The sequence below is a fragment of the Zophobas morio genome, unplaced genomic scaffold (genome assembly GCF_036711695.1).
Source record: "Zophobas morio isolate AGI-343-1 ecotype UQ-CSIRO unplaced genomic scaffold, CSIRO_AGI_Zmor_V1 ptg000006l, whole genome shotgun sequence".
In the NCBI taxonomy this organism is placed as follows: Eukaryota; Metazoa; Arthropoda; class Insecta; order Coleoptera; family Tenebrionidae; genus Zophobas; species Zophobas morio.
In genome coordinates, this window is record NW_026972111.1 from 18,048,466 (window position 1) to 18,069,579 (window position 21,114).

At 35.5% G+C, this 21,114-nt stretch overlaps 1 protein-coding gene across 1 annotated transcript; it reads left to right on the forward strand.

The window, feature by feature from the left end:
* Positions 1–19,502: 19,502 nt before the first annotated feature.
* On the forward strand, positions 19,503–20,261 carry LOC135123173 (uncharacterized). Its single transcript, XM_064047669.1, has 2 exons — positions 19,503–19,721; positions 19,771–20,261. The coding sequence occupies exons 1-2, from the start codon at positions 19,657–19,659 to the stop codon at positions 20,090–20,092; spliced, it is 387 nt and encodes a 128-aa protein (XP_063903739.1). The 5' UTR covers positions 19,503–19,656; the 3' UTR covers positions 20,093–20,261.
* Positions 20,262–21,114: the final 853 nt, after the last annotated feature.

The window sequence follows — 21,114 nt, forward strand, 5'->3', positions numbered from 1 at the left end:
GTCTACTTGTATTACCGACAAGTGAAAACGTCGTATGCATGATGAAGACTGAGGTAGAAAAATGTCGGTCAGGTTACTTTATACCAATTTTATTTTACTAGACAAAAATTGTAAACACAAATGTCCACAATTATATTTTAATTTTTGAAATCTTTTATGATTAAAGTATATTTTACAATTTTTAAAATATTCTATTAGTTCTGGTGGTGGTTTCAAATTACCGTAACTGTCAAAATAATAGACATTTTTTCCAAATTTTTTATAAGCTACCCAGTGAGTGCCTGGACCAAGCGACAAATCCAAATTAACTATGGCTTTTTCATAGTTTCTAGGCCCGGCTGGTGGTAATGAATTTCTCATAAATACACCTCTAAAATTAGAAATTTTTGATAACGAAGCATATTTTCTTACATCCTCATCCGATAAAGGTCTTTTGGGTAGTTCTAGTAAAAGTTTTTTGAGACGTTTTCCAAAAATAAACCGTAACCGTCTTTACGTTTTCGTAAAAATAATCCGCTTCCTTGTTTTCCTATTGCTATAGCTTCCATTGTTTTGTTATGACGTTGTTCTTCATCCAATTTTTGTTTCGCTTGTTTTGCATCGTTTACCGCTTTGGCTATACCAGCTGCACCTCCAGACAAGGCACCAAGGGCTGATAATCCTCCAAATATCAACGGTAGAAGTGGTAAAAATCCTCCCTGTTTAATTGGAAGGACACGGGGTATTTTAATTCGATTCCGACCTCCTGCTTTTTTTATTGCTAATCGAGCGGTTTTTAGTGCGTTTTGTATAGTGTTGATACCCTCACGACTGTTTTTTTGTATTGATGGGCTCAAAACAGCTCGATGAAAAGTTAGTTTAGATTTTTTTCTTCTTGATAGTGAAGTAGGACTCATGTCGATAGTTTTTTTTTTTGCTTCTTTTTTGTCACTATAATTCGTTAGCTACTTTTTCAATCACTTGTTGTCTAGCACCAAATCACTAGCGATTGTTTGACTATATATAGTTTGAACGATTGCTTGTTAGTTGCGAAGCAGAGTAAACCTCTTCCTTCAACAAACAACATAAAACTGAATTAAAATTGCTACTGAGGAAGCATATATATATATTTTAAATTTCAAAATTAATACTCATTAGTGCAATGCGCATCATAAGACAAGGTACGTGTTTAGAGATTAGAAATCATGATGATGACAATGAAGAATATAAGAGCCTAAGTCATCATATACATCGACAAAAACATGGTGTTTTGTTTCCTCAATCGATACGATCTATCATTTGCGGACCTTCTGGAAGTGGAAAAACAAATATACTACTATCATTATTATTTGATCCGAACGGAGTAAAATTTACAAATGTGTATATCTACTGTAAGTCCCTCTATCAACCCAAATATAAATTACTACAAGAAGTGTTAGAAAGAGTGAAAGGAATTGGATATTACCAGTATGAAGATAACGAACAAGTCATTAACCCCAAAGATGCAAAATCGAATTCAGTTATGATATTTGATGATGTCACTTGTGATAAGCAGGACAATATCAGAAGATATTTTTCTATGGGACGTCATAAGAACATCGATTGTTTTTATTTGTGTCAGACTTATAGTCCAGTCAAATTAGCGATCAACCTCGGAATGAGAGATAATAAGCTGAATTTTTGTATATACCTTCATTTTGGCGTTCTAAGCGTTGTCTCAAAAGTCTCATAAAATCTCGTGTCTGCGTCTTAAGTTATTCAAGGTCAAAGGTCAAGAAAAACAGTTTTTTGCGATTATCTCTGTTGTTATTGCTCCAATGATGTTAACATCTATTATCATAATTATAGATCACAAAATTTGGGACAAATTTTATTTGAAACATTTTTTCATGCGCTCAATGGTTTCTGAGATAGAGGGCGGTGAGCGCGCAGCGCTCGTCCATACGCACTCTAATGCAAGTTCAACCGTGAGTATCTGTGAATACTACCTTGAATTTTGAATAATTTGTATTATTTATCAAGTAATACAATACGTATTTAATAACATTTTGCATATTTTCAATATATTCATTTAATAATACTTATTGTGTATCTTAATTTATTGAAAGTAGATTTTAAGTAGAAAAATTATTAAAAGTACTTTATCTTTAAAATGTGTAAGTTTTTAGATATTGGATAATATATTATACTTATTATATTATTATATATCTTAAAGTCATATTAATTTATTTAAAGTAAATTTTAAGGAAGTAAAGCGAAAATCTATAAATCTTTAATAATTTAAAGAACAAGGGTATTAATTTTCTTCTTCTTCGTCATCTTCATGACGTTCGGGAATTTGTGTTTCATCGTCATTATCGTCGTTGTCCGGAATCGTTGTTTCCAGACCTTCCAGAATTTCAGGGTCAAATGCACTCTCTTCCTCACAGTCACTTTGCAATGAAATAGCATTGAGGCAAGCTTGCCCATTACACTGGCCACAAGCTAAAGTGCATTGCAACCCAGATTTTCTGCACCCGCACCGTGAACCACATCCATTCTTACAATTACAAAATAAAGTATTAAGTAATTCATCGGGAGCTGGTGGTAATATTGTTGTCATTGGCTCCAGGAATTCATTTTGGAGCACCCAACCCCATCCCTGGGGTTCAAAATCATGCCCTAACCATTTTTGAACTTGGTAATAGACACGGTTTATATGTTGATGGGCTGCTGCACTTGTCGGTGGAAGATTAGATAACTGGACAGGTTTATGAAGTTTTGTAGATTTAATGAACTGAGTATATCGAAGATGATCGATATTATCCTCAGATTTTGGAGCCTTGTATATCGCTAGTAAGATTCGAATTCCATTTTTGTATAATTGTTGGACAGGGCAGTTTTCTTGTAGAAAAACTTGAGCTAGTTCGTCGAAATTTGCAAGTTTTTCTAGTGATTTGATGACAGTTTTTTTTCCTTTTTTAAACAGAGCGGAAGTTGTATCACATCCACTGAATGCATGTAAAAATAAAATGTGTTTTTTAGAAAGGGGATATTTGTCAAAACTTTTTGAAGAATATATTTGTGTTTTGACATTGCCTTTGCCAACTTTTTTAAAGAAAATGTCTTCTTGATGTAACTGAGTGCGTCCAATTAAAATAACTAGTAAATCTATGTCTTCTCCTATAATGATGGCAGTCCTCTTATGTTTGGATTCTTCGATAGCTGTTTCTATGATAAGAACATCAGCATCATCTCTCGCTTGTTTTGTTGTGATATTTACGCTCTCAAATTTTTCAATGAGCATACCTATAAGTTTCTTTTTATTATATCGATTTGACAAAAACTTATATTGGCTGATTGGTACAATCATTGTTTCGTCGAAACAAACTTCATAAGATTTCGAAAAAGCAGCATTTCTTCTTTGTTGTTCCATTGCTTTTATGTTTTTAGTGTAGTCCGAGTATCCGTCAAATACAACAACAGTTTTTGATGCATAATGTGTTTGTAAATACTTAACGTATTTTTCTAAAACAACAGAAAATGTATCGTCTTTACTCCAAACGACGCGATGCAGAAGAAATCCACCATCGATGATATACGTCACGTTATTTTCATCAAGTTCGATATCAACCGGTGTCATATTATCATATAACGTGGCTTTCGTAGTTTTTCTCATGCCATTATTATCAAATAATGATGTCGGATACGGACTTAGTTCATATTGAAGATATCCTTCGAGATTACTTTCAAACTGTTTAGTTACAATTATCCTTTGGAAGAGCAACAATGGTTCTACAGAGACTTTACAATCATTAATTTTGACTGATTTGTTAACAACTGAAAGTGGTAAAACCTTATCGGCGCGTTTGAACTTTATCTCATTAAAGTTCAAGCCAGTTATTTTTATCATAGATTGTAATCCAATTTCATGGGCTTTGTAACAATTAATTTGGCCATTTCCAATAATTCCAGAGGCTAAGGATACCAATTGCTTTGTTTTTGGAAAGGGATCATGAAGTGTAAGCCATTCAAGTAGTTTACTTACATCAGTGTTATCTCTTTTTATTCTTGAATCTCGTGCATCAACGTGTTGTTCAGCAGAACCAATCGAAATATCACAAAACTTCTCAATTTCCTCACAAACTGTATTTGTAGCATACATAGAATACACCCATTTACATAAAACACTTTCTTGAGTACTTCGACCTCGAGATATTCCCCCTTCTGTCTTCATTGACTTCATAAGACTTTGTTCAATTACCATATCTGTCCATGTGCCGGAATTGAATTTTTCTGTTCGTTTTACAGTGAAGAATCCATTTTTAAAGTTCTCAAAAGTCTCTTTGTCCATTACATTTTCCAAATTCATCATGTCTTGAAGATACAAATGAGCAGATTTCGCGTATAAAAAGTGACCACTAGCGTGAAAGTACGGCAGCATTTTTCGCACTGCATCAAGATGTTCTATGAAAAGTCCCAATCTTTCAGCGCGAATAAAATCTAGTGCTATTGATACTACTTCAAAATATTGTACCCATAACTGTGCTGTAGGGCCTCGAGCTCTTAATTCATTCAATTTATCATGAAACTGACTAACAAATAAATTCGAATTACCTACACAACCTTCCATATCTTCATAAGAAACATCACGGCAAGTTATTTGTTCACCTAACTCATCCAATACACAATCTTCCATCTTCATGTCTTCAAAAATTATCATTGATAATGCAAGTCGTAATAGTGTATGACCTCTGATACTCCTTGAATATGCGTGGCCATTCAACATTTTGTCGACAGAATTAGTAGCATATATTCTACTCAGAGCTTCCTTAAGTCCACTTCCGTCCATTATATACCCTATGCATCCAAGAAATGACATGAGCATATGAAATCCTCCTAGTTTCACCACGATTTTAGATATTTCTGAATTAGCATCTGACGCAGATATCATTTCACGTGCTTTAGAATAAAGGGGTTGATCAAAAGTAATCAAACATGTTTTTTGTCTATGTGACTTGGCAGTGTTTATGGCGCAATGTAAAGTGGTATAAATCGTGTCTAAATTACTGGCAGGATGATCAATAAAAGGAAGAAACATAACCTGAGAAGTTGAAAAATACTTATTATTATTGGTTAGCTGTTCAAGATAGCCATTCCATCCTGGCAATGGTGAAATAGTTCTCCACTTTCCGTATAACCAAAAAAAATCAACTGCATTTAAGTTTCTTTCTGTTAGTGCTAGATCATCATGCAGATTCTCGACTTGAATTTTGCTGTATCCAGGCACAACGGGTTTTTCGTATGCTAGAAGAGATACATGTGATATTGCAGCCAACTCTTTTGCATTTGGTTTAGTTGTACATTTTTGTATGCGTTTATCGTAAATAACAGCTTCTTTTGGAGTAACAATCTTAATCATTCCCATAACATGGAGAGTATTATTACCATCAAGAGTTTGGACATTTATATCTGCATTGTCTCCAACATATTGTACTAGTGCACCTGACTCTGATGATAAAATACGAGGTTGTGGATGGTAAACTGCTGAAATTTCATATTGAACAGTATTATTATACGGAGCTGCAAATCCCAAGCAAGATAAAATATCTAATAGTCGTTTGGATCCATATCTTCTATGAAGAAATACAGAAAGTCCTAACAGAAGTTGTGATGAAAATGATCGTTCTCGTATCGAAGCCATTATTGCATGACTTATCGATGTGCATTTCGTTCTTAAATGATCCGTTCTTCCTTTTCTGTTTTTTAATATGATTTCGTGTAAAAAATGCAGTAAAGTTTTAGGTATTTCTTCATTAATATTATCTAACATTTTACTTGGAGGTGGATAAGACTTTGTTTCGACTACCGACGCTCGAATATCTTCCCTAACAATTGCTGCTGCAGCTTCGACAATCCTTAATCGTTCTTCTTCCGGAGTATTTTTTTTATTTTCGTACCAAGTTTTTGATAATATATTAGCGTGTGTGTCATGAAAAGATATGATAGTGAATGATCCTACTTTTCTCGTAATCACTATGTCAGTTGAATATTTTTGTTGAAGTCTTGTTATGATAGTCTTGTCATCTGGAACATACTCCGTAAGGACATCTTTAAGCTCTTTTAATGTGAATTGTGAATCTTCATGGTTTTCTATATAACAAAAAATCTCCTGCATTGCTTCAGTAACTTGATTATCTTCACGAGGCTTATTCTCAGTAGATGGTGTTCCATTCAAGAAATTTGTATAGCAAACAGAATGGTACTTTGCTTCAACTGCGATCAAGTCATACTCAAACAGTAAACGATATTTGACTGATTCTCCTAAGAAATCCTTTCGTTCTTCTGCCCTCTTGATGACATTGTCTTTAAATTCCAGAGTACTTACGTTACTGATCGTGCGTCGGTACTTTTCTTTTTTTCTTGACTCTGCTGCTGCATCAGCTGTTTGGCCACAAAATAAACACAGTTTTTTGAAATCAAACGCTTCATTCCTTTTTTTACGAGGTACACTGGGTGATGGTAAAGGTTGATCGTCTTCTAAGCGTCGTTTCGACGCCGCTATGGAATTTTTACTGATATAAACTTTTCGACATTCAACATGCACCTTCACAGAAGTTAAAGTATGTAAGAAGTCTATGTGACCGTCATTTCTTTCGATACTAGCAGTTTTTAAAGTTTTCAAGCCACGCACTACATTAACAAAATCACCTTCTGAAAGTGGTTTCTCACAAATAAAACATAAATCAGACATAATTTTCAAAATTGTACGATCTGACACGAGAAAAAACTCAGTGAATATAAAGCGGTCACTCGAAAAAAAAACAGTTTTAAGTATTATTAAATAAGTATTTCAAAATTTACACATTTTTAAAATTATTTTTCTACTTAAAATCTACTTTCAATAAATTAAGATATACAATAAGTATTTCATTAAATGAGTTTTTATTTACACAAAGTAGGTAAGTATTTTTAATGAATATATTGAAAATATGCAAAATGTTATTAAATACGTATTGTATTACTTGATAAATAATACAAATTATTCAAAATCCAAGGTAGTATTCACAGATACTCACGGTTGAACTTGCATTAGAGTGCGTATGGATGAGCGCTGCGCGCTCACCGGCCTCTATCTCAGAAACCATTGAACGCATGAAAAAATGTTTCAAATAAAATTTGTCCCAAATTTTGTGATCTACAATTATGATACTAGATGTTAACATCATTGGAGCAATAGCAACAGAGATAATTGCAAAAAACTGTTTTTCTTGACCTTTGACCTTGAATAACTTAAGACGCAGACACGAGATTTTATGAGACTTTTGAGACAACGCTTAGAACGCCAAAATGAAGGTATATACAAAAATTCAGCTTATTATCTCTCATTCCGAGGTTGACCCCTTTTTTATACTAAAATGACTGGACTATTATACGAGGATCCCTAAACACTTAATAAGAGATAATGCAAATTTATTAGTGTTGTTAAAACAGGACGAAAGAAATTTGAAACACGTCTATGAAGATCACGTAGGTACCGATATGACTTTTCAAGAGTTTAAAAACGTATGCACTATCTGTTGGAAGGCCAAATATGGATTTCTGGTTATAGATAAAGATTCTGATCTAAACAGTGGTCGATACCGCAAAGGATTTGATCAGTACATTATTCAATAAACAAGTGAGATGCGATAACAGCACCTAATGTTTTGGAAAAAAGATCTGTTTTTCCGAAACAGCATCAGTACAGTTTCTAAAAACAGATGCAGAAGTTTCCTGTTATAGGTTCAGTATAAAATACTGGAGAAGGAAGGGATTGTTGCAGTTTATATTGAACGTTCAATATGGATAAACCTATTTCCAGTGTTCGAAGTGATCGTATTAAACGTCGGATTATTAAAGTGTCGGATGCTATTAGAAAAAAGTATAAAGCTTTAACGCTAGGCATGAAAGAACAAGATGCTGCATTAAGCAAATTATTTACACCAGTTCTTAGTCCTCTTAAGGAAATTTCCACAAAAATTGATGATACGTATAAACACCAACAACAACCACAAAAACTAGGAATTGTTGAAAGGGATAACGAAGCACGAGAGCTATCGACTCCATCTATGAGTAAAAGAGTAAAAACTTATGGTCGCAACCAAAATCAACGAGTAGTGGAATTTTCGTTTTTACCGCCCAGATCAATAAACCAACCGTTAGAATCCAGCAATAATAGAGCAAAAAACGATGAAGAAAGAGAAACAGATGATTCTGTCATGATGAACGATGACGAACAACTGCATCGACAGCAAGACGATGAAGAAACTCTTGATGAAAATTTTGAAAAAGATGTCGAAGAGGACGAAGAAGTGTTTGAATATAAACCTGAAGAAGAAGAGATGAAAACTGAGTATGAAACCGCATCAAAATTAAATCTCTCAGATATTAAACAACCAGAAGTCTTTGAAGATTTTCTTAGTCAATTTCCAGATATATCAAAACCATCTATTATTAAAGTATTAAATGAAGAAAATGATGAAGTTTATGGGCCAAGATACGATCTGGAAACGAATAAATTTCATTTAGGGAATATAACATTAAACATTACCGATAATGGAGATTTTCAAATAAATAATCAACTATTTCCTGCCACTGAAGGACTTTATACATTACTTTTCAGTAAAAATCCCGACAGTGAGACTATCGTCATTAATGATAAAGATCGAAAAATCTACAAGCAAATGTTAGAAATTTCGAATGCTCATAAGAGAGATTACGATCCTGAACAACAGATAAAAGGATCTAGAGGTGAAAAATATCTTCAGCATATACAACCACTATTTTCGAAAACAACAGACAAAAAAAGGTCAAAATCAACTCCACAGATTACTGAATACTTTCCCGAAAAGAAAAGATCTAAACGAATTAATACGAATAACGAATCATCTCCCAGTTTTTCACCAACTTTATCATCGAGTAGAAACACACCACCAACAGCATCGATTATACCAACCAGAACCACATTAATGCGTCAACAACGCACTTATAGTGTACCTAATACTTCAACTCCGACACTTCCTCTGCTAGGAAAAAAGTCTGGTCGTGGTTTGTACAATAACAATTTTGTGACCGAATACGTTTATTATGACGCTTTTGACGAATTAGTAGAGAGATTAAATTTATTACATGCTTCCGTAAAAGCTGGTAATACAACACATATAAATGAAATTCGTTCAATAGAAGAGGAACTACGTGAAGCTGACGTCATCTATTAACATCTAATTAATAATTACAGCATTGATTGCAATGATTTCAGTATCAAAATGCCTAGAGACGTGTTCGGACGTGCTCGTGGAAATAATCTTCTTTCATCTTCTTCAACGGCTGCATTGAAATCAATATTGTTGAAACAACAACAGCAACTTAGTTTTACCAAAGACGGAAATTTAAATTTGGAGAATCATAGAATTTGTAATGTGTCATTACCGTATGATAAAAACGACGTATGTACGAAACAATATACAGATGTGATTAAAGAAGATTTTAATAAAAAAACTGATAACCTTGTTAGTGCACTGAGAGCGTTAAACAAGAACATTGCAGAAGCGGATAAATTGTGGGATAATAAGTTCAATGCGGCAATATCGAATATAGAAAACCAAATTGCTTTACGACAGAAGCGAGTTGATAAAATTGAAGAAACTGTAAGTAAGTTTAATTCTGATGTAGAGATTTTAAACAAAAAAGTCGAACTTTTAATAAAGAGTCTCAATAACGAATTAAATGAGCTGAAAACGAAATCGATGAAAAAATTAACTGAACTAACCCAAAAAATTAATACACACGTGAATAGTGAAATAAATCATCGAATGGAAGTTATCAAAGACGAATGGAAAGAGTTGTTAAGTTCAAATGGTAAAGATGTTGATCTATTAAGAGATCGAATAGTAAAACTAGAGCAGTTACATCCTGAACGCAAAAGACTGAAGTCTAGTGAAGAAGCTTCTTCAGTGAGATGAATAAAACCCCTAATACAAACAAGAGAAGACGAGGGCGACCACCTCAAAAACAAAATGTTTTAATTACGGATACAAAGAGGGAAGTGGTCGACGAAATTTTTAAACCAGCACGGAAAACATTTCCTAGAAGACATACAGTAATCAAAGGCTTAGATGACTTGTGGCAGATCGATTTGGCTGATTTACGTTCCTACTCTAGTGAAAATAGTGGATACAAATACATTTTAGTCGTAATTGACTGTTTCTCCAAATTTTTGTGGACTAAATCGCTCAAAACAAAAGGAGCAGAAGAAGTTGTGCAAGCTATGGAGTTCATATTTAAAAGAAGTCGACGACATCCGAGAAATTTACAAAGCGACCAAGGAAAAGAATTTTATAATAATCGTTTCAACAAATTAATGCAAAAATACAAAGTTAATCATTACAGTACATACAGCGTAAAAAAGGCAGCTATCGCGGAAAGAGTCATTCGAACTATTAAATCTAAACTTTTTCCACTGCTAACCTTGAACGCTTCCTATAGATGGTTAAATCATTTAGAACGGGTCACATCTGAATACAACTCATCTATTCATCGTACGACTGGAAAGAAACCAATAGAAATTAACAAATCTAACAAAGGAGAGATAAAAGTATTTAATCGAGGACAGAAAATTGTGCTCAAAAACAAAAAATTTCTACCTGGTGATTTTGTAAGAATCAGCAAAGAAAAATTATTGTTCGAAAAAGGTTACACACCTAACTGGTCTACGGAAATATTTAAAGTTGTGAGAATTAAACAGACTAATCCTGTTACATATCTATTAGAAGATAGCGATGGGCGACCGATAAAAGGATCTTTTTATAATTACGAACTTCAAAAAACTAAATATTCAGACGTATATTTAATCGAAAAAGTAGTACGTCGCAAAGGAGGAAAAATTTTTGTTAAATGGTTGGGTCTTCCACAGGAAAAAAATTCATGGATAAATTTAACCGATATCATGTGATGATTCATTATTTATTACAAAATTCTTATAATAGTTGGAAGATGTTCTGTAGTAGCAGCTATTTCAACGACTGCTTTTACCCCTGAATCAATTTTCTCTTCGTTTTCTGCTTTAACCCATCCTACAGTTTCTAATTCGCTCATATGAGGAAGAAAAATCTAATCCCTTCTCAGAATTATCGAAGAAGGAGTTTAAGCTGAAAAGTGAAGGGATTCCCTTTATTGTAAGTATATATTTTTTGATAAAATAAATCTAAACCGATAATTTTTTTCAATTTAGTTTCAACTTTTTTATTATCTTCGCGCGGAAATGTGAGGTTTCATATCTATTGATAAGCGAACCGATAACGATTCAAAAGACGCTTTCAGCGTCGAAAAATTGTACGCAAGTGAAATTTGATAATAATTCACCATCGAAAATACATTTAATGATGAAATGGTCCTTCGCTTATCGCCAATCGAGATGTGATGCTATTTGGCAACAGTACACTAGAGATGGTGAACGATTTCGAAGACGGATACGACAAGTGGAATCTATCTATTTAGAACCTAGATTACAAGTTTAGCATCGAAAGAAAATACATGAAGATCGATTTACGACTCTACAAGAAGAAGAAGACTCCAAAAGTATGAAAGTTGATTATGAAGACTATTAAAAATTATATTAATTCTGCTTCTTAGTTTTTCTTGTTTCTGTTATAGTTTTTGCTTTCATATATATTGTTTTTTATTTTTTTAAATGAATTATGTAAAATGTGTTCATTAGTTAATTAGGCATTAGTTTTGTGCTCTATGGTTTATTTTTGGTTTTATATTTTATATGTTAATTAGATTTAAGATTTGTTTATAATGGATAGTTTTATTTTTTTCAAATGTATTGTAAGTTTATAAATATATAATTGTTTAAATTTTTTGTTTTTGTTACTACTATTTTTCGATAATAATTTTGAATAACAAGTGAGGTTAGAATTAGAGGGACCTTAATAAATGTTAACATTATAATTGAATTTTTAATGTATTCGTCTATAAGCTAGATTGGCCGAGCGGTCTAAGGCGACAGATTTAAGCTCTGTTTCTATTTAAGAGCGTAGGTTCGAATCCTGCATCTAGCATTTTTTATGGATATATAAATTCATATATAAAGATTTCTCAATTTCATTCATTCATTCATAACTTACGCTCTGATGACTATGAAGCAGATGTCATTCATAAATTGTGTGCGAGTGGTGAAATTCGATAATTCGCCACCAAAAATTCATTTAATGGTGAAATGGTCCTTTGCTTATCGTCAATCAAGATGTGGTGCTATATGGCAACAATACGCTAGAGATGGTGAACGATTTCGAAGACGGATACAACAACTGGAATCCATTTTGGAACCTATATTACAAGATTCACATCGAAAGAAAATATATGAAGTTCGATTTAAGGAAAAATGTTAACCTGAGTGGTATTGTTATTACGTGATTAAAAATAAATATTTAAAAAAAAAAATGCTTCTGTTTTTGTTACTACTACTATTTTACGATAATAATTTCGTACGAAAAGTGAGGTTAGATTTAAGCCCTACATTTATTTTAAATTACCCGCCAATTTTTAAACACATGGCCCGATCAGAGGCCTGCGCCCTATCTTGAGACGTAGGGGCCCTCATCTTAAGGCGTAGGGGGCCCCCATCTTAAGACACTGGTGTTTGGAGCACAGAACTCCGACCCCCCGACGTAGGGAAATTTTATTTTATGTTACTACTATTTAACGATAATAATTTTAAATAAAAAGTGAGGTTACATTTAAAGGTCTACATCTTAAGACAGTAGGGTTAAGAGCCCAGAGAGTTTTTGAGTTTAAATTACCCGCCAAATTTAAAAACGTTAGAAGCCGGCGCCCCCAATTTAAGTCGTATAAGATCGAGGTCAGGCCCCCAGACACCAAAGTTATACGCAAGGGGCCCAGCCCCAGTATTAAGGCTTAGGGGGATTTTATTTTTAATTACCAGTGTCCGGGGGCCCCCGAACAAGCAAGTTAGACAACCAACAATACGACAGGCCAGCGTTATCATCAGTTCGAGATTATTCCTATAATAATTTCGTACGAAAAGTGAGGTTAGATTTTAAGAGATTAGGGTTAGGAGCCCCAATTTTCAAACGTCAGGAGCCCGCGCCCCCAAATTTAAAACGTCAGGAGCCCGCGTCCCCAGATTTAACTCGCATAAGACCGCAGTCAGAACCCCACACACCAAAGCAAGGGGGCCCGAGCCAGGGATTTTCATTTCAGGAGGCGCCGCCGCCGCCGCCGCCGCCGCCCGAACATTAGACAACCAACAATACGACAGGCCAGGCCAGCGTTATCATCAGTTCGAGATTATTCCTACTGTTCAGCGTCGGGCGTGATGGACGTGTGATACAAGCGACTCTACAGCACGGCGGGACCGATGGGTTCGAATCCATCGTGAGGCAACTGTGCTTTTTTTCACACACAAAAATTCCCGCGCGAAAAGAGACATCTACCGGAACATTCACCAAAGACGCAAACCATAGCAAAGACGCAAACCATAGCAGCGCCGCAGCAAAGACACAAACCGATCGCAGCGCCACCACACGGGAACGACCACTGCGCATCGCTTCTGCGCACCGCGTCACGCATATTTTGACCCTACTCCTGTCATTACCATTAATGGGAGTGGTGGTGTTGGTCTCCCCTTTTGTTTTATAGCGATCTTTTTATCACAATCAAAGCTACTAAATTCATTTTTTAATAGATAATTTACGTATCTGCACATGAGACTGAATTATTTTCGTTGCTCATTCTCGTTAAGTATAAGTAATAGGTATTAATATGCCGATAATACCAGCTGTTTTTAACGATCAGAAATAAAACGCAAATAAATGATACAAAAAACACATTAGGCTTTACGTAGGTACTAAAGCCTAAACACCACTCACCACTGAATAGGGAGCACGCGAAACCACCTCAATGTTTTTCCAATTTACACCCGATCGCTCCAATTAATAAGAAAGAGATAAAATTATCCGTGCGACTTGATCTGAAAAGAGATGAACTAACCGGAGGCTAGCGGCCTGAAGCGGCACCCTGATCAACGTTTTAGCCAATGCAGTACCGAATGACGATGCGTCAAGGTTGCGGTCTCAATAGTAAGATGCATTCTCGGCGGAGGCTAGCCTTTATCGCTGAAGCAAAACGAGGAGTGGTGTGAATTATGATTGTAAGGGCGCAAATATAATTTTTTCGACATTTTAACCTGATATCTGATGAAAGTAAATTAAATCAAACAAAATATTCTGAAAAGTAACAAATGTCTACAAAAATATGTACAAATTGTTTCATCGAAAAAATTAGAGGAAGCTCAGCCCCAAAAAACAGAGGAGGCTCAGCCTCCCCTGCCTCCTCTGAGGAGCCGCCACTGTGTTACAGCATATCTACTCGGTACATGAAAGTTTAACTTTGACAACAGTGAACTACAGTCTATATGATTATTAAGTAATTTATACAAAAAAGTTAAAACTGCTAATATTCTGCCATTATTGAGTGTATCAAAGTTAAATTTTTGCAGCAAAAATGTGTAAGAATATCCTCTCATTGGCCAGGTTCCAACATCTTTGTAATACAAATGTTTTAAAAATTTCCGTTGCACACTTTCAAGTAACATAATTTGTTTGTTGTAATAAGGGAACCACGCAACGCAGCAATATTGTACGTTAGAATGTACCAATGCAAAGAAAAGAGTAACAAGTGCTTGAATATCACTAAAACTTTTACAGTTTCTCAAAATAAAACCTGACATTTTTATACACTTTGAAACTAAGTATTCTATATGAGAATTGAATGAAAATTGATTGTCAAATAACACTCCTAAATCCTTAACAGTTGAACATCTCGATATCGCATTGGCACTAATTGTACAGTTAAAGATAACAAGTGTTTTGCATAAACTGTACGTAACAATCTTGCATTTGTTAATATTAATTGAAAAGTAATTATCTCTACACCAGTTGAAAAAGTTATTGACATCCTCTTGGAGTAACAAACTGTCAGGAAAACCTACGATTTTGCGAAATATTTTTATGTCATCTGCAAACATGAGAACCTGTGTTTAAATACAGTTGCTACATCATTAACATACAGGGTGTATCAGAAATAAGTACATTAATTTTAACCAGTAACAGAACTCGTGAAACGGAACAACTTTTTTATCTAGCATTTTTTCGAAAACTCAAGTCGAATTTCGAATTTTCCCACCCATATATTCACGAGCCGTCTATGTTCACCTTAAATAATAACTTAAATAATAGCAACACTACAACAATGAAGAAGGTACCGTAGCAACCGTTTTGACACTGACAATTATTTTTATGTCAATGTTATTAAACGTTGTCTCTCTAAAATTTGTTTGGCACAGATTTCTAATTTATAGACGAAATGTGTTGAAATGGCTTTGTTTTCAAATATGGAATGCACCGATATCGTTTTAACGTACGGTAAAGCTCGGAGAAACGACACTCGCCCCCAACGAATTTTTTCAGAAAACCTCCCAACAGTGTTGGGCAGTATCTAGATACTTGTATCTAAATAAAGTATCTAGATACATTTTTGGGTATCTAGTATCTGTATCTAGATACAATCGAATTTAAGCACAAAATATCTGTATCTAGATACAAAATTAGTGGCGCAGATACAGATACATTTTTTTATTTCACTTTTTTTTCAGTAATTATTAGTTGAGATACTAGTAGTAATTTTTGATACTTCATGTTGGTGATTTTGGTCACATAAACAAAAATAGAGGTAAGAGGTCCACTAATTAATAGTGTTCTGTCACGGAAATTTTCATATTTTAAATACCATCATTTCCTACATCGTAGCCTTTAGTACTTATACATCTTTAAATATAATCCCGAGGGGTAATAAATCTAAGCCATCGTAAGATGGTATTTTAAAAACCATAAACCACAATTCACTATTCACTGCGTTTTACCCTTGTCGGGGCAATGTACTTTATCTGTGTACCTGAGCAACCCGGGTCCGGTAGGCCCGCTGGTTGTATTTGTGTTATTAAATAAGAGTAATTTTAATAGTAAAAATATTTGTTTAAGGTATGTTATTATTTTTAGAAAATAATAACTGCGTGTTACATAATGATGAATTTTTTCAGTTAGCACAAATTAGTTTTGTAAACGATTAATCGAATGTGCAATACATATATTTCTTTCGCATAAATCGTATATTTGTTACTGTTTTATATCTTCATTTTTCAGACAAATGTAGCATCTTTTCCTGTTGCCACATGTGTCATTTCTTCACTTTTTCATTGTTGGACCTTACGCGAGGCGGGCTTGGCAGGTCCGTTTTGTCCTAGAATGTGCCGATTATGTTTAAGTGTAATTATCTTGGTCAATAAAATTAATATTTCTACAACCCTCGGTAGAATAATTTATCGTGATGTATTCTCAGAAATCGTGAAACGAGATTAAAATAAAATGAGTTTCAACAAAAATCTGAAAATTTAAAGTTGCACTCTGGTGATTCCGGCCTGCCAGGCAGCCTTTGATCCTATAAGGGGTTTAAATACCTTTCTAAGAAATTCTACTTATTTTGCCTTAAACGGAACCAGCAATTCTTCCTAAAATTTATATACCTCCCGCACCGGGATAGACGATTACCGGCCATGGTCATAAAAACATCCTAAGCCGATATTGAGGAATAATAATTTATGACAGGTTGCCGACAACAGACCTTCAGCACAGAATAATCATTTCCCGTATTCTTTTGAAATATTAATTTTAATGCTGGAGATAATTATTAGATATACTCAAACACAATTTGGATACTGTAGTATGGGAATAAAAACAAAACAAATATTCTTTTTAAGCGTACATAATAAATATTGCACAATTTGCGACACATCAAACAGCGAAGCGATGGCCTATTTGCAGGAAAAAAGAAAAGATTTTTCAGTCTTGAATAACTATGCTACAGTAAAATGTTTATTTTTTAAATTTAACACCACAATTCCTTCTTCTGCACCTGTGGAACGGGTGTTTAGTAGCGGAAACCAAATTCTGACACCAAGAAGAAATAATTTAGGTGGCAATACGTTCGAAATGTTAATTTTAAAAAATTCATTAAACAATACATAAAAAAATACATAAACATGTTTTCAGTTATTTTATTCGTCAAAGCTTCAAAAAGTATCTGTATCTGTATCTAGATACATTTCGAAAAAATCGAAAACGATCTGTATCTAGATACTTTTATCTTCCATATATCTGTATCTGTATCTAGATACTTTTAAAAGTATCTGTCCCCAACACTGCCTCCCAAATCGTCGTCTGCCAAATGTGCGCAGTTTTAAGAACGTTGCAGCATTTTCGAGACTACGGATCTTTTAAACCTGGATCTCAGGATCGGGGTAAGTTACGTACGACCCTTTTCCTGTAAGCAAAGTGAGTAGACATTATATAAATTCCAATGATACAGAGTGAGACAACATCGCGCAGGCGAAGTCAGATTTTTGGAGCGCCAAGTTAAAATTAACCAATGAGCGACAGACTACGCATGTGTAGCCGGTTGCATTCTGTCAAAGCGGTTTGTTGTCACAGCACAGTATAGATATCAATCAGTAGAGACAACTCGCTGTTTTTACTGACCCGTTTTCATGGGTGGTCGTTTGTCTTGTGACCGTATGAGGGCGCGCAACGCAAGGTACTTCCCTTTCTTACACACTGGGGCATTGAACTGCGGTACTTTTGTTATCTAGTGACGTTAATGTGAATTGCGAAATATTTGAAATTTGGCAGTTTAGTTGCATTGGTTTTGATGATTTAAGGCTGATCTTCCGGTGTAATTATTGCAGTTAAGTGTAATTTTCACAGAGACATTTTAAAAAGCGTTGTTCACGTTTTCATAGGACCATTGTTTACTGTTAATTTTTTTGTTGTAAAAAAATTAAATGTACATATATTAGCATTTTCTAATAACGTTGAATTTTACAACCATTTACAGCCATCATGAAAAAGAAATTAATGAAACGTAAAATCGTAATCAGAGAAGCGGGCCACATCTAAATTTCAACATGGCATCCCCGTTATAGGGCGCTTAATTAATTATTTATTATAATAGACTGTGTGGTTTCTAAGATCAACTAGTTATAAAATGTTATTGTTATTACACTATTTTTAAGTCTTTTCCAAAAATTCATTTGCACAAAGTATAGTAAATTGTGTACACGAATCAATTTTAAAATGAAGCGTTTGTGATCCTTTTTAAATTGGGTGGCGACATCTAGAAATATTTTGGACAACGACCACCGATGACGGCTTAAAATTCGGGTCAAAAAGATCAAAGGCGCCGACACGAGTTGTCCATACTGACTGTTGTCTATACTGTGGTCACAGGCCTTTGCTCTGCTGCCGGAGTGCCGGATACTATTTCCAACGTGGTTTTGAAGATGCGTGCGCACGGAAAGTCACGATGGAAGTTTTACGATCTTACAGGAAAAGGGTCAATAGACTTGCTAATATTGAAGAGGCTGTTTTGAATAGTGGTGAAGTTCGACCGGGCACTAGCACGTATCACTGTCTAGTGTGATGTATCGGAAAGTAGTATTTGGAGGATACTCAGGGAACAAATGTACCCCTTTCAGAACCGGAAAGTTCAGTTATTGAAACTAACAGACTTACCACGTAGGCAAAACTTTTGTGAGTGGGTTAATAGAAAAATAAACGAACAAGCAAATTTTGTATCTCTTATACCATCAACTGATGAGGTCGGTTACACGAGGGAAGGTGTTCAACATCCACATTTGGGCCGATGAAATTCCGTACGCCATTAGGGAGCAGGATTTTCAATTTCTCTCTAAATGTTTGTCACATTGACAAGATTAGGAAAATCCGTATCCTAGTAACTGTTTTTGACCATAAATTATTAATTATAATAATTATTAGTGTCCATGGGTGACTAAGGATCCATGGGCGGGTAACCTTAATTGGGGTATAACTTTAACAATTTTTAACTTGATAATTAAAAAGTTCTTGACAAAACTCTACTAAAAAAAGTTGTTGAGTTCAATGAGCTCTATAACTGATTAAAATTAATGTACTTATTTCTGAGACACCTGTATAATGAAAATAAGAAGGGTCCTAATGTAGATCCTTGTGGAATACCTGACAATGCAATATAGCAACTTGATTTGTAGCCATTATTAAAAACATAATTTTTTCGTGAAGATAAATATGAGATAAAGAAATTCAATAATGAGTTACACAAACCAATGTTCGCAAGCTTATTGATTAATGTTTGATGGTCTACCTTATCAAATGCTTTAACGAGATCGGTGTAGATGACGTCAAGTTGACTTTTGTTGTCCAATGTTTCAGCAATATTCTGGGACATGCACACGAGGTTTGTGCTAGTGGATCTACCAGCAGTGAAGCCATGCTGAACAGGTGATCGTCGACTTTGTATTTGAAAATAAATTTGTTTATAAATTATAAATTCAAGCATCTTTGAAAAATTGCACAACAACGATATAGGGCGATAATTACAAACCTTAGCTGACTCTCCACTCTTAAACATTGGTATAATTTTTGCAATTTTCCAAAGGTCTGGCAGGCAACAATTTTTAAGAGACCGATTGAAAATAAGGAGGAACGTGGAGGGTTACCGAGAGAAAGAACTTGGTAATAGACAATGTTGTTACCAGGGACTCTATTCACTACAAGCGTTGTCTCTGTCCATGGCCTGGATAGATTACCGTAAGACGTTTGATTCAACATCGCATGAGTTATTGTTTCACTTGTTCAGGTGTCTTGCGATGTCTACCCCACTAGGGAGATGCATAAAAGATATGTTGCCGCTTTGGCGAACTCGCTTCACCATAACATCGGAGTTGGTAATGCTCAGAAGGGGAGTTTTTCAGGGTGATTCCCTAAGTCCCCTTTTGTTCTACATCTCACTGCTGCAGCTCTCCATTGCCTTAAAGCGGACCTGTGGATATATGTGTGGACCACCAAGCAATCGGAGGCATCAGACCACCCATTTGTTTTATCTGGATGAGAAAGATTCCAAACAATCTCTCCAGGGTCCAGGAGTATACACGGGACGTAGACATGGAACTGCGAGCTGACAAGCGCGCAGTTTTCCATTTGCGGAGAGGACGATCGCCGGAGTTCTCTCAAGACGTGCAACTCGCTAACGGAAGCATCTTCAGAGATCTGGATGACAAGAGACATACAAATATCTTGGCATAGAGCAACAGCGTGCACATGACGCTCCCAAGGTTAAAGAAACTCTTCGCGGCAAATATAGGACCCTGCTTCGGAACATTTGGTCTTCCGAACACACGGGACAAAACAAGTTGTCAGCTACCGGTATGCTTGCCGTTTCAGTCCTGCTCTACTCCTTTGGAGTAGTGAAGTGAACAGTTGATGAGTTGCACAAGGTCGACAGGGATGTCCGGAAGATAATGCAGCAACGAAGTTTGCATCCTAAGTCTTCCGTTCCCCGTTTGTATTTCTCACGACATCGAGGAGGCCGGGGACTCCTTAGTTTGGAAGGCATGCATCGCAGAGTGGTCCTGGGATTAGCACTGAAGATCCTTAAGAACTCAGATCCCCTCGTGCGAATGGTAAACAGCCACGAGAACGCGAGGGCGGACGAGTTTATTTTTAAGGCCGCTGAAGAATTTGGTCTCAGTTTTGGACCGGCGACGAGGAGACAACTTTGAGTTGGCAACCGACTTGCAGCTCGACCACCTAAGAATCTAAATAAAGGTTGCTGAACAGAATATGTTGTACAGGCAGCATGTTGATAGACAGGGTATGTTCTACCAGAACATCGAGACACGGAGTTTGTCAACAAGGCTGACCTTCAAATATCCAAGGTCGGTCGGGATTATGTCTGAAACTGAGGGATTCATCGCGGCCTGCCAAGATAACGTGATAAACACTTTGGTGCCTGTTAGCTGCAGGGCTTGTCGAAGGGCGCTACAGACGCTTATGCACTTGCTGTCGGCATGTTCGGGAAAATCAGTCTCTGCGTACATCCATCGACATAACGCGGCATTACGGGTGCTACATTACCATCTTTGGCACTCATATGAGATAGAACAGGAACCGGTGCCACCTTATTTGCCGGGAGATATTAAAT

What these genes read in the sequence shown, in the direction of transcription:
- LOC135123173 (XM_064047669.1), top strand. Translation starts at nt 19,657, where the DNA reads ATGTTGTTACCAGGGACTCTATTCACTACAAGCGTTGTCTCTGTCCAT. An exon ending in CATGGCCTGGATAGATTACC is followed by an intron (nt 19,722 to 19,770) that starts GTAAGACGTTTG and finishes TCACTTGTTCAG; the next exon opens with GTGTCTTGCGATGTCTACCC.